The sequence below is a fragment of the Rhinatrema bivittatum genome, chromosome 5 (genome assembly GCF_901001135.1).
Source record: "Rhinatrema bivittatum chromosome 5, aRhiBiv1.1, whole genome shotgun sequence".
NCBI lineage: Eukaryota > Metazoa > Chordata > Amphibia > Gymnophiona > Rhinatrematidae > Rhinatrema > Rhinatrema bivittatum.
Window position 1 is genome coordinate 6,094,990 of NC_042619.1, and position 13,591 is coordinate 6,108,580.

Genomic DNA, 13,591 nt, shown 5'->3' on the forward strand with positions numbered 1-13,591 from the left:
CTCCATCCACTCTGCCTGGTCGAGACTCCTCTAAGAGCAGACAAATTCTCGCAGGCAACCCAACGCCAGCTTCCCCCCGCTACCCTTCTTCTTCACCTGATATCACACCCCCCGCTACCCGTCTTCTTCACCTGATATCACACCCCCCGCTACCCGTCTTCTTCACCTGATATCACACCCCCCCGCTACCCGTCTTCTTCACCTGATATCACCCCCCCGCTACCCGTCTTCTTCACCTGATATCATACCCCCGCTACCCGTCTTCTTCACCTGATATCACACCCCCCGCTACCCGTCTTCTTCACCTGATATCACCCCCCCCGCTACCCGTCTTCTTCACCTGATATCACACCCCCCGCTCCCTGTCTTCTTCACCTGATATCACACCCCCCGCTACCTGTCTTCTTCACCTGATATCACACCCCCCGCTACCCGTCTTCTTCACCTGATATCACACCCCCCGCTACCTGTCTTCTTCACCTGATATCACACCCCCTGCTACCTGTCTTCTTCACCTGATATCACACCCCCCGCTACCCGTCTTCTTCACCTGATATCACATCCCCCGCTACCTGTCTTCTTCACCTGATATCACACCCCCCCGCTACCCGTCTTCTTCACCTGATATCACACCCCCCGCTACCTGTCTTCTTCACCTGATATCACACCCCCCGCTACCCGTCTTCTTCACCTGATATCACCCCCCCACTACCCGTCTTCTTCACCAGATATCACACCGCCCGCTACCTGTCTTCTTCACCTGATATCACACCCCCCCACTACCCGTCTTCTTCACCTGATATCACACCCCCCCACTACCCGTCTTCTTCACCTGATATCACACCCCCCGCTACCTGTCTTCTTCACCTGATATCACACCCCCCGCTACCCGTCTTCTTCACCTGATATCACACCCCCCGCTACCCGTCTTCTTCACCTGATATCACACCCCCCGCTACCCGTCTTCTTCACCTGATATCACAGCCCCCGCTACCCGTCTTCTTCACCTGATATCACACCCCCCCGCTCCCTGTCTTCTTCACCTGATATCACACCCCCCGCTCCCTGTCTTCTTCACCTGATATCACACCCCCCGCTCCCTGTCTTCTTCACCTGATATCACACCCCCCCGCTACCTGTCTTCTTCACCTGATATCACACCCCCCGCTACCTGTCTTCTTCACCTGATATCACACCCCCCGCTACCTGTCTTCTTCACCTGATGTCACACCCCCCGCTACCCGTCTTCTTCACCTGATATCACACCCCCGCTACCCGTCTTCTTCACCTGATGTCACACCCCCCGCTACCCGTCTTCTTCACCTGATATCACACCCCCGCTACCTATCTTCTTCACCTGATATCACACCCCCCGCTACCTGTCTTCTTCACCTGATATCACACCCCCCGCTACCCCTCTTCTTCACCTGATATCACACCCCCCGCTACCTGTCTTCTTCACCTGATATCACACCCCCCCGCTACCCGTCTTCTTCACCTGATATCACACCCCCCCGCTACCTGTCTTCTTCACCTGATATCACACCCCCCGCTACCCGTCTTCTTCACCTGATATCACACCCCCCGCTACCTGTCTTCTTCACCTGATATCACACCCCCCCGCTACCCGTCTTCTTCACCTGATATCTGTCGCAATGAAAACACCTCAGACGGTCTTCAGGGTGAAGCGTGCTCTCAGCATTTTGGGCAGCCCCCTTTTTATTGTAAAATCTTTTACATAGCATTGCATCGGATACATACGTCACATATTTACTGCTACAATATTTCCACAGAAATGTTTATGCTGACCTTTTACTACGTGGGTGCAAGTGGGCAGTAGGTGCAAGCGGTCAGTCTTCAGGCAGGGAGGGGGGAGGTCATTAGCTGGTCATGAGGCAATGGTACTGAGCTACCTAGGTGTGAAAACCCACAGAAATGCAAGTAGGTCATAAACTAAGCTAGTGCTGTAAAGCTGTGCCCTAGATTTGTTCCTTGCAGACTTCCTGTTAGCTATAGACAGGAGATCTGTTTGCTTGCTGCGGTCGGCACAAAACGTTTTCTTTATACTAAGAGTAGGTGTTAAGGAAAAACCAGTTAGAGATGGCAATGGAGTTTCCCCTTTCCATGACGTGGTTTTCCAGCGAGCCTGGAAAGCAGAACTCCTATCCCACAGATATCACACCCCCCGCTACCCGTCTTCTTCACCTGATATCACACCCCCGCTACCCGTCTTCTTCACCTGATATCACACCCCCGCTACCTATCTTCTTCACCTGATATCACACCCCCCCGCTACCTGTCTTCTTCACCTGATATCACACCCCCCGCTACCCGTCTTCTTCACCTGATATCACACCCCCCGCTACCCGTCTTCTTCACCTGATATCACAGCCCCCGCTACCTGTCTTCTTCACCTGATATCACACCCCCCGCTACCCGTCTTCTTCACCTGATGTCACACCCCCCGCTACCCGTCTTCTTCACCTGATATCACACCCCCCGCTACCCGTCTTCTTCACCTGATGTCACACCCCTATTGTGACTTGTGTTATGTGCGGGCTTGGCGCCAGAAAGCCAGGAGTAAACTGAATTACAGTTACAATATAATAAACCTCCCACACCAAAACAGCACTAACTGCCAGCACTCAAACAGTAACAGCCCTACCTAAGAAAAGACAACACTGCAGATATTACCCTGGACCTTAAAACACCAATACCCTTATTAGCAGGGCCGGTGCAAGGGGATTAGGTGCCCTAGACACATTCCGCCTTGCAGCGCCCCCACACCTCAGTCACAGACCCCCGCACGCCGGCTGCAGCCCCGACTCCTACCTCTCGCGAGCGGCAACGGCAAAGAGGAGTGGAGATTCGAATCCCCACTCCTTGCTGCCGCCGCCGCTCGCGCCCCCTAATGCTTCCACCGTCCCTGCTTATTAGTAAAACAGAGCAATGCAAGGCTGTCAGAGATCCCTACACAGAAACTCCAAGCTTGCAGAACGCCCTCACCTCAGTCACACTTGTAAAACGCAGACAGACCCTCACCAAATACAGAAAAAAAAGTGACCATAAAGCATCAATAGGAACATGCAGCTGGAAACTGCTCCAAGCCCAATTCTGTATCTAATGCAAGAATGGAAAAACAGAAACAGCGCCATTCCTCACAAAACAAACAATAAAACCAATAACAATTATAACTTCTTAATGGTAAAACCATATTTTATTATGATTCATAAACATTTCAAAAGAGGTGATGAATAGGATAAGATCGAATCTGGTACTCTGGTACTCTGTTCCACATACATACACACACACACACACACACACACACAGGAGTTCTCTCACATTCAGAGGCTCTCTCCTTCTCTCACACACACAGGCTCTCAGACTCTCACACTCATTGACATTCTCTCTCCCACACATACACAAGCTTTTTCACCCTCACCACACCCTCTCACTCACTGACTCTCCCCCCCCCACACACTCTCACATTCACAAGTTCTCCTACCACACACTCAGGATCTCAGACTCTCACACTCATTGGCATTCTCTCTTTCACACACATACACAGGCTTTTTCACCCTCACCACACCCTCTCACTCACTGACTCTCCCCCCACACACACACACACTCTCACATTCACAAGTTCTCCTACCACACACTCAGGATCTCAGACTCTCACACTCATTGGCATTCTCTCTTTCACACACATACACAGGCTTTTTCACCCTCACCACACCCTCTCACTCACTGACTCTCCTACACAGACACACATACACACAGGCTCTCACACTCACAAGTTCTCCCGCCACACACTCAGGATCTCAGACTCTCACACTCATTGGCATTCTCTCTTTCACACACATACACAGGCTTTTTCACCCTCACCATACCCTTTCACTCACTGACTCTCCCCCCACACACACACACACTCTCACATTCACAAGTTCTCCCGCCACACAACCACGAGCTCAGACTCTCACACTCATTGGCATTCTCTTTCCCACACATATACACAGGCTTTTTCACCCTCACTACACCCTCTCACTCACTGACTCTCCCCCCCCAAACACACTCTCACATTCACAAGTTCTCCCACCACACAACCAGGTTCTCAGACTCTCACACTCATTGGCATTCTCTCGCCCACACACATATACAGGCTCTCTCATAGTTTGGCATTCTGCTTCAACACACGCACAGCCCGCCTGAGACTCTTGTTTTGCCACAGCAGGAGGGGAGGTGCTGGTCGCTTTTACTTGTTGCATTACACAGAGAAGGGGGAGTCAAGTGAAGGCAGGCAGCTTTCAGGAGGTGCAGCGCCACCCTTGGTTGCGGAGTTAAAGCACAGCTCCTTCAAATTAGCCGACCAGATGCAATCCAATGAATAGTTGCTGTGTTCGACTGCAGGGTTAGAATTTGGACAATTTCCGGACATTTTACCCTCCTTTTGGGTTCTGGACAGTACTTTAAAATTCTGTACTGTCCAGAGAAAATCCGTACAGTTGGCAACCCTACCTGGGATCTCCTCCTGCCAGCGGGAGTCAGCAAGCAGCACTTCTTACCTGCTACTGTCTCGCCCTCTGCCAACATCCCTCTGAAATGCACCATGCACAGTACACCGAGGACTTGGCAAGTGAGGGGGCAGCAGCAGCAGCAGGAAAGAAACGCTGCTCACCTGATCCAGGGTGATCCTGAGGGTGGATGGTAATTGTGTGTGTGGGGTGGGGTGGGGGTGGAGAGGGACGGTGATGATGCCAGGGGTAGGAATCAGTTTGGAGGCAGTGTTGATGATATTCGCCCAGCACACCATTGGTTATAGAGGTGGCCTTACCCCTTAATAACATAAGAACATAAGAACTTGCCATGCTGGGTCAGACCAAAGGTCCAGCAAGCCCAGCATCCTGTTTCCAACAGAGGCCAAACCAGGCCACAAGAACCTGGCAAGTACCCAAAAACTAAGAAGATCCCATGCTACTGATGCAATTAATAGCAGTGGCTATTCCCTAAGTAAACTTGATTAATAGCAGTTAATGGACTTCTCCTCCAAGAACTTATCCAAACCTTTTTTGAACCTTCAAACAGAGTTAATGGGTGGCCATTTGTGTTTCTCCACATATGAATATGAGGGCAATATTCAAAATGTCCACATTGGGAGAAAGATCATGCATGCTTTTTACTTGTCGCCTTTCCATCGATTCTCACCGTGAAAGCACGCGTGCACCTTTGCTTTGAAGCTTCCTGCGAGTAGATCGCGTGCATGGTCACTTGCTCCTGCTTTTTCTTCAGGTAGGATTTTGCTGGAAAGGTATCCGTGTAGATTTGAACTTGCAGACTAAGCGCAGACCTCTCCTCCCTGCCTGGAATACCTCCCTCAGTGCGGCTGAAAGGAAACACATTGCTGAATAATGTGTGAACGTTCAGTCACATCGAGAACATAAAAAGTGCCATGCTGGGTCAGACCAAGGTCCATCAAACCCAACATCCTGTCTCCGGCAGTGACCAGTCCGGAAGTACCTGGGAAACCCCAATATAAGAGCTGGCAATTTACTTCTACTACTACAACTTATCACTTCTATAGCGTTACTCAATGTATCCAACTCTGTACAAAAATTATATAAGAGACAGTCCCTGCTCAGCAGAGCTTATCATCTATTCAAGACAAAAATACAGGGCAAATCATTTCATTTCAGGGAATTTCATTTATTAAGTATGGGGCACATTTAAAACTAATCGGAGAAAGTTCTTTTTTACTCAACGCACAATTAAATTCTGGAATTTGTTGCCAGAGGATGTGGTTAGTGCAGTTAGTGTAGCTGTGTTTAAAAAAGGATTGGATAAGTTCTTGGAGGAGAAGTCCATTACCTGCTATTAAGTTCACTTAGAGAATAGCCACTGCCATTAGCAATGGTAACATGGAATAGACTTAGTTTTGGGTACTTGCCAGGTTCTTATGGCCTGGATTGGCCACTGTTGGAAACAGGATGCTGGGCTTGATGGACCCTTGGTCTGACCCAGTATGGCATTATCTTATGTTAACAATTAATTCAATAAGTGGGACAATCAAGGGTTAAGATTTAAAAGCTGCCTCCAAAAGCTGGGATTTTAGATGGGATTTAAATATGGCAAGAGAGGGAGTATGAGGCACCAGCTCGCGAACTCTATTCCAAGCATATTGTGCAGCAGGGAGTCAGGAACTGGTGGTAAAGGAGAAGGACACAGATAGGAGTGACTTATCCAACCAGCGGAGTGCACGAGCAGAGATGTAGGGAGAGAGAAGAGAGGAGTGGTAATCAGGAACTGTAGTTGAGAAAGAGGAGCTTGAACTGTGTGCTGGAATGGATAGGGAGCCAATGCAGTGACTTCAGAATGTTATATGGGTGTAATGATAGTGGTGAAAGATAAGGCCCGCAGCTGAAGTTTGGATGGACTGTAGGACAGAGATGACTCACTGGGAGACCTATAAGGAGCAGGTTCCAGAAGTCTAAGTGGGAGGAGGTGAGAGAGTGGATAAGGTTCCTGGCTGTGTTATTAGAAAGGAAGGGATGGATTTTAGTGATATTATAGAGAAAGATATGGCACATTTTAGCAGTGTTTTGGATAAGTTTAGAGAATAAAGAAGAGTTGAAGATGACTCCAAGGTTATGATTTGAGGAGACTGGGAGGATTACAGTGTTATCCACAGAAGTAGAGAAAGTCTGAAGAGAGGAAGTGGGCTTGTGGGGGGGAGGGGGAGATAAGGAGCTCTGTTTTGACCATGTTAAGTTTAAGGTGGAGGTGAAATATCAGGCTGCAATGTCAGATAAGCAGGCTGAAATCTGGAACTGGATTCCTGATGAATATTCAGGTGCAGAGAAGTACATTTGGAAATCATCAGCATAAAAATGGTATTGAAAGCCATGAGAGGAATCAGAGCACCAAGGGAACTAGTATTCAGAGAGAGGAGAAGATGGTGTAGGGCAGAACCCTGAGGCTCGCCAATTGATAGTGGGATTGTAGTAGAAGAGGATCCACCAGAGGACACTCTAAATGTGCAATGAGAGAGGTAAGAAGAGAACCAAGACAGGAAATCCAAGTGAGGACAAAGTATCAAAGAATAAGAATCAGCAATGTCAAAAGCAGCAGATAAGTCAAGAAGGTTAACGATTGAGTAAACGCTTTTGGTTTTAGCCATAAAGATGAGATCATCACATGGTAGGATGGCCATCCAGTGCTCCCTCCATGTGACAGGGGCCGGCCAATGGCACGGATACCCTGTCACATGGTAAGGGCAAAGGCCATCGGCCCCATTTTTATTAGTGGCAGCTGACGGCCCGAATATTTTTGGGGGGGTCGGGAGGGTGGGGAAGCAAAGGGATTAGTTTTAAAGGGTCGGAGTGGGTTTTTTGTTTATCGGCTCGGGCGCAGCCGATAAACAAAACTGCGATCGGGCCCGATGGAAAAAACCCCACATGTGAATCGGAACCGGTAGAGATGACCCAATTGAGAACTCAAGACTAATTCTGTGAATCTTGTCATGAAATGAGCAGATACTGGAGGGGGGCAGGGAGGTGAAGGAAGTTTGAGGAGGGAATTGAGTGTAGCAGAGACGATGAGGGTTGGATGTAAGAGAGTTTGTCAGATGGCAGGTGCAAGAGCAGACTGGAAGGAGGTCACCATGAATTTGAACTGTATGAAGTCTGCATGTGCATGGGATTTTAGCCAGAGGTGCTCTGCAGAGTGGGCACAGGAATGTAGGAAGCAAATACGGGGGAAGAGCCAAGGTTTAGGTTTGGTGCACCATACAGGATGGGTAAGGAGAGGGGCAAGAGAGTCTAAAGCAGAGGAGAGTATAGTAATGTAAGAAGAAACTGCTTCGTAATGGTGGAGAGGAGAGATGAAGCAGTAGTGGAGAGGAGACAACAATAGGAAGAAAGGACTAGATCAAGACAATGGGCATGCATGTGAGTAGGGGTGGAAGAGCAGTGTTAACAAACAAGTAGGTTAAGTAAAGGAGTCTTGAGGAATAAGAGTAAGAGACATCATCAACATGGAAGTTAAAGTCGCTAAGAATAAGGGAAGGGGAAGATGGGTCAAGGAAGAAGGAAAGCCAGGAATCAAGCCAATGAGAAGAGGAGAGGTATTTATCAGGGAGTCGAAAAATGACAGCTACCTGGAGAGGAAATTGAGTGAATAGGCGGATGGAGTGGGGCTCAAAGAAAGAAAAAGGATGGAAGAAGAGGTTGAAACCTACAGGAAGGGGAGAGCAGCAGTCCAACACCACCACCATGGTCTACTGTGCCAGGGGTGTGGGAGAAAAGGTGACCCCCATACCAGAGAGCAGCACCTGAAGCAGAGTCCTCAGGGGAAAGCTGAGGAGGGGGGGATGTGGGAGAAAAGGTGACCCCCATACCAGAGAGCAGCACCTGAAGCAGAGTCCTCAGGGGGAAGCTGAGGAGGGGGGGGTGTGGGAGAAAAGGTGACCCCCATACCAGAGAGCAGCCACTGAAGCAGAGTCCTCAGGGGAAAGCTGAGGAGGGGGGGATGTGGGAGAAAAGGTGACCCCCATACCAGAGAGCAGCACCTGAAGCAGAGTCCTCAGGGGAAAGCTGAGGAGGGGGGGTGTGGGAGAAAAGGTGACCCCCATACCAGAGAGCAGCACCTGAAGCAGAGTCCTCAGGGGAAAGCTGAGGAGGGGGGGATGTGGGAGAAAAGGTAACCCCCATACCAGAGAGCAGCACCTGAAGCAGAGTCCTCAGGGGAAAGCTGAGGAGGGGGGGATGTGGGAGAAAAGGTGACCCCCATACCAGAGAGCAGCCACTGAAGCAGAGTCCTCAGGGGGAAGCTGAGGAGGGGGGGATGTGGGAGAAAAGGTGACCCCCATACCAGAGAGCAGCCACTGAAGCAGAGTCCTCAGGGGGAAGCTGAGGAGGGGGGGATGTGGGAGAAAAGGTAACCCCCATACCAGAGAGCAGCCACTGAAGCAGAGTCCTCAGGGGAAAGCTGAGGAGGGTACTTTTCAGAGGTAAAACATGTCTTGTATCTGTACGATTGCCCCTAACATTGCCTCCCACCCCGATGAATATGACAGCAGCCTTATTCATGCGGAGGGCCAAGCTGAAAGCGATTTAACCTGATAAATAATACAGGGGTTGATATTTAAAATATCGCTGGTTATCTAAGTTATTCAGCTAACTTAGACGGGATATTCAGCTGATGGCTATGCAGCTAAATATCCCCATATTTGGCATGACTTAGTTGGACAAGACTCAATATCGCTAATTAGCCGAATAACTTCTCTGTCTCAGTAGTGCCAGCCCTTTCCACCCACTCCCAGCCCACCAGTTATCCCACTAAGGAAGGTTTGAATATTGGCCTCACAGAGTATAAAATTCTAACTCATTCTTTGCAATGTATTTAATATACTGATTGGCTTTCTCTTGTCTATTCTATGCCTTAACAGCTACAGGAAATGTTGCCTTTCTGTCTGGCAAGATGACCCCTCAGTTCTTCGCTGGAGTCCTCATTATGATCAGTGTTGTCACTCCAAGACTGCTCTCTGGTTACTAAGTGCTCTCACAGGGGATGCTTACCCTAATCTCTATGTAACACTGCTGCACTGTAAGCCCTTTGGGGTAGGAACCGTTCATGCTTTGTGCCTTTTTAATTGCTGCAGACACTAATGGTGTGTACACTGATGGTGCCTTTTAATGAAACCTCTGATCCTGTGCCCTGAGTGTTAATTTAATATCCTTTCACAGAATGATTTATTAGGAATGGCGCTTGGACAGAAGGAAGGATAATTGTAATTAAGATTTTGATGAGGCTGATTTTTTAAATTTTTTTTAGGAGGATGCTTCTATGAGACTTGGGTAAGTCTTCAAACCAAAGACTGCTAAGCAGCATCTCAGCACTGCCGACCTACAATCCTGCACTGGGAAAATGCTCAGGAGCAGGTCGTTTTGCTGAGAGGTTGTAGCTGTTAGCAAAAGTCACAATGCACAACAATACGTAGGAATTTATCAGGTCCAGATAAGGTTTTAACATTAATCAATCCTTCTTAATCACTTAATAAACTTAAAGCACTGAAATTCCGGTGGTGGCTGTGTCCGTGTGTCTCTCTGTGGATAATTTCATGGGAAACTGGTGAGCAGCAGCACAAGACAGGCAGTACAGGACGGGAGACAGCAAGCAAGGGGGTGTGCAGCACATAACAACATAAGACGTGGTCCATGCAGCCCAGCATCCTGTCTCCAGCAGCAACTCAGAAGTACCCAGCAGATCCTACTGGGGAGATCCTTACCCTGCCGCTCATTCCCAGCTCCCGGCATCTGATGGGGAAATCCTTACCCTGCCGCTCATTCCCAGCTCCCGGCATCTGACGGGGAAATCCTTACCCTGCCGCTCATTCCCAGCTCCCGGCATCTGACGGGGAAATCCTTACCCTGCCGCTCATTCCCAGCTCCCGGCATCTGACGGGGAAATCCTTACCCTGCCGCTCATTCCCAGCTCCCGGCATCTGACGGGGAAATCCTTACCCTGCCGCTCATTCCCAGCTCCCGGCATCTGATGGGGAAATCCTTACCCTGCCGCTCATTCCCAGCTCCCGGCATCTGACGGGGAAATCCTTACCCTGCCGCTCATTCCCAGCTCCCGGCATCTGACGGGGAAATCCTTACCCTGCTCCTCATTCCCAGCTCCTGGCATCTGACGGGGAAATCCTTACCCTGCCGCTCATTCCCAGCTCCCGGCATCTGACGGGGAAATCCTTACCCTGCTGCTCATTCCCAGCTCCCGGCATCTGACGGGGAAATCCTTACCCTGCTGCTCATTCCCAGCTCCTGGTAGTGAGAGTGGTGATCCCCTTGTCTGTCTGGCTGATGGATGTTAATGGACACAGATGTCCCACCTGAAAGGCACTGACACTGTTATGTGAACGCCTCCTAGCTAACCTTCAGGTGCTTACTGTGCAACAACTTCACCACTGCTCCTTGTCAGCTTCCTAGGAGAATCACTTCTGTGTACCATCAGAAGCAGGGCCAGAGCGAATGGTGTAAGTACACCGGGTTTTGTGGTATCAGGGGAAAGGGGGGCTAGCAATGGAAGCAGCTCATCCCCAAGGATAGGGAGTTCCCCTTCCCTTCTTCTGCACCTCATGCCCGCCTGTTTATTATGAAAGCCTGGCACAGAAGGGCTCTAGGACTGTAACAGCTGAGGCCTGGAGAATGAGGTGTAGGAAGTACATCTGCATCTCAGTCAACCAATCAGTGGCAGGAGGTGGGAGAATTTGAGAGACTCAATTTCCTCATCCTTAGAAATTGAGTCTATTATCAAGAAAATGAAGCCTTCTTCACACCCTATAGACCAAATACCTACCAAACTCCTGCTCACAATCCCGAACACTATTGCCAAACCGCTGGCAGACATCATAAACTGCTCCCTCATTCAAGGATCGGTCCCGGATGCATTAAAAACCGCTTCTATAAAACCCTTACTGAAAATACCAAACTTGGACCCGGCTAACCCTATAAATTTCCGGCCCATTGCCAACTTACCTTTCATAGCCAAGCTAATGGAAAAACTAGTAAACACTCGACTCACAGATACCTTGACACCCACGACATTCTTTTTCCTTCCCAATTCGGATTCAGAAAAAGACGAAACACAGAATTTCTCCTACTCTCGTTAACTGACAACATCCTAATGGGACTAGACAATGGAAAATCTTACCTGCTAGCTCTGCTCGACATCGCCATGGCCTTCGACACTGTAAATCACACTATCCTCATCAACCGCCTGATGGATATTGGCATCTCAGGCTCTGCACTCCTCTGGCTAAAATCCTTCCTAAGCAACAGGTACTACAAAGTAAAAATATCGAATAAAGAATCTCCCCCCGTACCATCCAAACAAGGAGTACCCCACGGTTCCTCACTATCCCCTACCTTATTTAACATATATCTACTCCCCCTATGCCAATTACTCAATAACCTCAACCTTACCCACTTTATATATGCCGACGACGTGCAGATCCTTATACCCATCAAGGACACCATCTCCAACACCATAAACGTTTGGAACAGCTGCCTTCACGCTATCAATCTCCTTCTCACCAGTCTCGATCTGGTTCTCAATACATCAAAAACCGAACTCCTGGTCGTTCCCCCCAACGATAATAACCATGTCACCAGCACCGCCATGATACCACTAACAAACCAGTTGAGAGACCTAGGGACCACCCTGGACTCTAGAATGAGCTTTAAAAAAATTCATCAATGCCACCACTAAAGAAGGCTTCTTCAAGCTACAGGTCCTAAAACAGATTAGACCTCTTCTACACTTTCATGATTACCGTGCAGTCCTTCAAGCCATATTGTTCTCAAAGATAGACTACTGTAATGCGCTACTACTCGGTCTCCCTGCCTCCTCCACTAAACCTCTACAGATGCTGCAAAACGCGGCAGCCAGGATCCTCACAAATACCCATCACAGAGACCACATCACTCCGATCTTAAAATCTCTACACTGGCTACCCATCCACTATAGAATACTCTTCAAGACACTGACCATCATTCTCAAAACCATATATCAGCAATCATCTCTACAACTTACCATTCCTCTTGATCTCCACGCCTCATCAAGACCAATCAGATCCGCTTACAGAGACTCCTTCCAGGTCCCCCCTAACAAATCCACTATACACAACTCCATTAAAAAACGAACTCTTTCCACGGCCGGACCGCATCACTGGAACTCACTCCCCCCTGATCTACGCCAGGAAAAATGCCAGCTTTCCTTCAGAAAAAAACTGAAAACCTGGCTATTCACTCAAGCATACCGCTGAAGATACTGTCTTCTTCCAGCACCGTCCATCTCCCATCTCCCTATTACCTCCCTTCCTTGCCCCCCACCCCTTCCCTCCCACCTTCCCTCCCTGTCTCTCCCTCTGTCCCCCCCTAACTATAGAACTGTTTGGCCAACTCCACTAAAACCACTAAATGAACTAAATGAATGTACAAGCTTTATTACCTAATCAACAGCTCTCTACTCATTGTTATTTCACTGTTTCTTACTGTTTTTTACTGTTTAATCTATCCCTCATTTTCTAATGACCAAGTTTCCACTCCCTGTTTTATTGTAACTTTTTTCTACGCCTGCTGTTAATTGGTTTCTCCCCTTGTTCATTGTAAACCGGTTCGATAAGACTTGTCTTGAGCATCGGTATATTAAAAGAACTTAAATAAATAAATAAATAAAAGCTTGCGCCAATTCACTTTCTTCTGCTCCTGCCACTGCCTCAGCTGCAGCGTGGAGGGAGCAAAGGGAGAACAGAGTAAGGAGAGAATAAGACTGCTGAGAAGGGGAGAGGAAAACCCTGCTGTGGAGCTTGAAGAAGAGACTGCATTGGGAGGGGAGGAGTGAGAGAAGATAAGGTTCCCTAGGAAGAGGAAAGAGGGGGGTGAGGAGGATGCCCACAAAGAGAAGGAGTGGGAGGAAGAGACAAGGCAGTCAAGGGTGGGGATGGGGAGAGAAGTCTACCTAGGGTGAAGAGAAGTGTAAGAAAACAAATCTGCACAGGGATGTTTGTGATTAGGTGAAGATTTATTTATTTATT

General features: G+C 48.8%; 1 protein-coding gene across 1 annotated transcript in view; it reads left to right on the plus strand.

Annotated features, from left to right (window-relative positions):
* The window catches only part of LOC115091753 (ecto-ADP-ribosyltransferase 5-like), a 50,676-nt gene extending 40,620 nt beyond the window's left edge, over window positions 1–10,056 (plus strand). Inside the window, exon 5 of the mRNA XM_029601930.1 lies at window positions 9,440–10,056. Coding sequence (XP_029457790.1) covers window positions 9,440–9,546 — 107 coding nt within the window. The 3' untranslated portion in view covers window positions 9,547–10,056. The remainder of the gene's footprint in view (window positions 1–9,439) is intronic.
* Window positions 10,057–13,591: the final 3,535 nt, after the last annotated feature.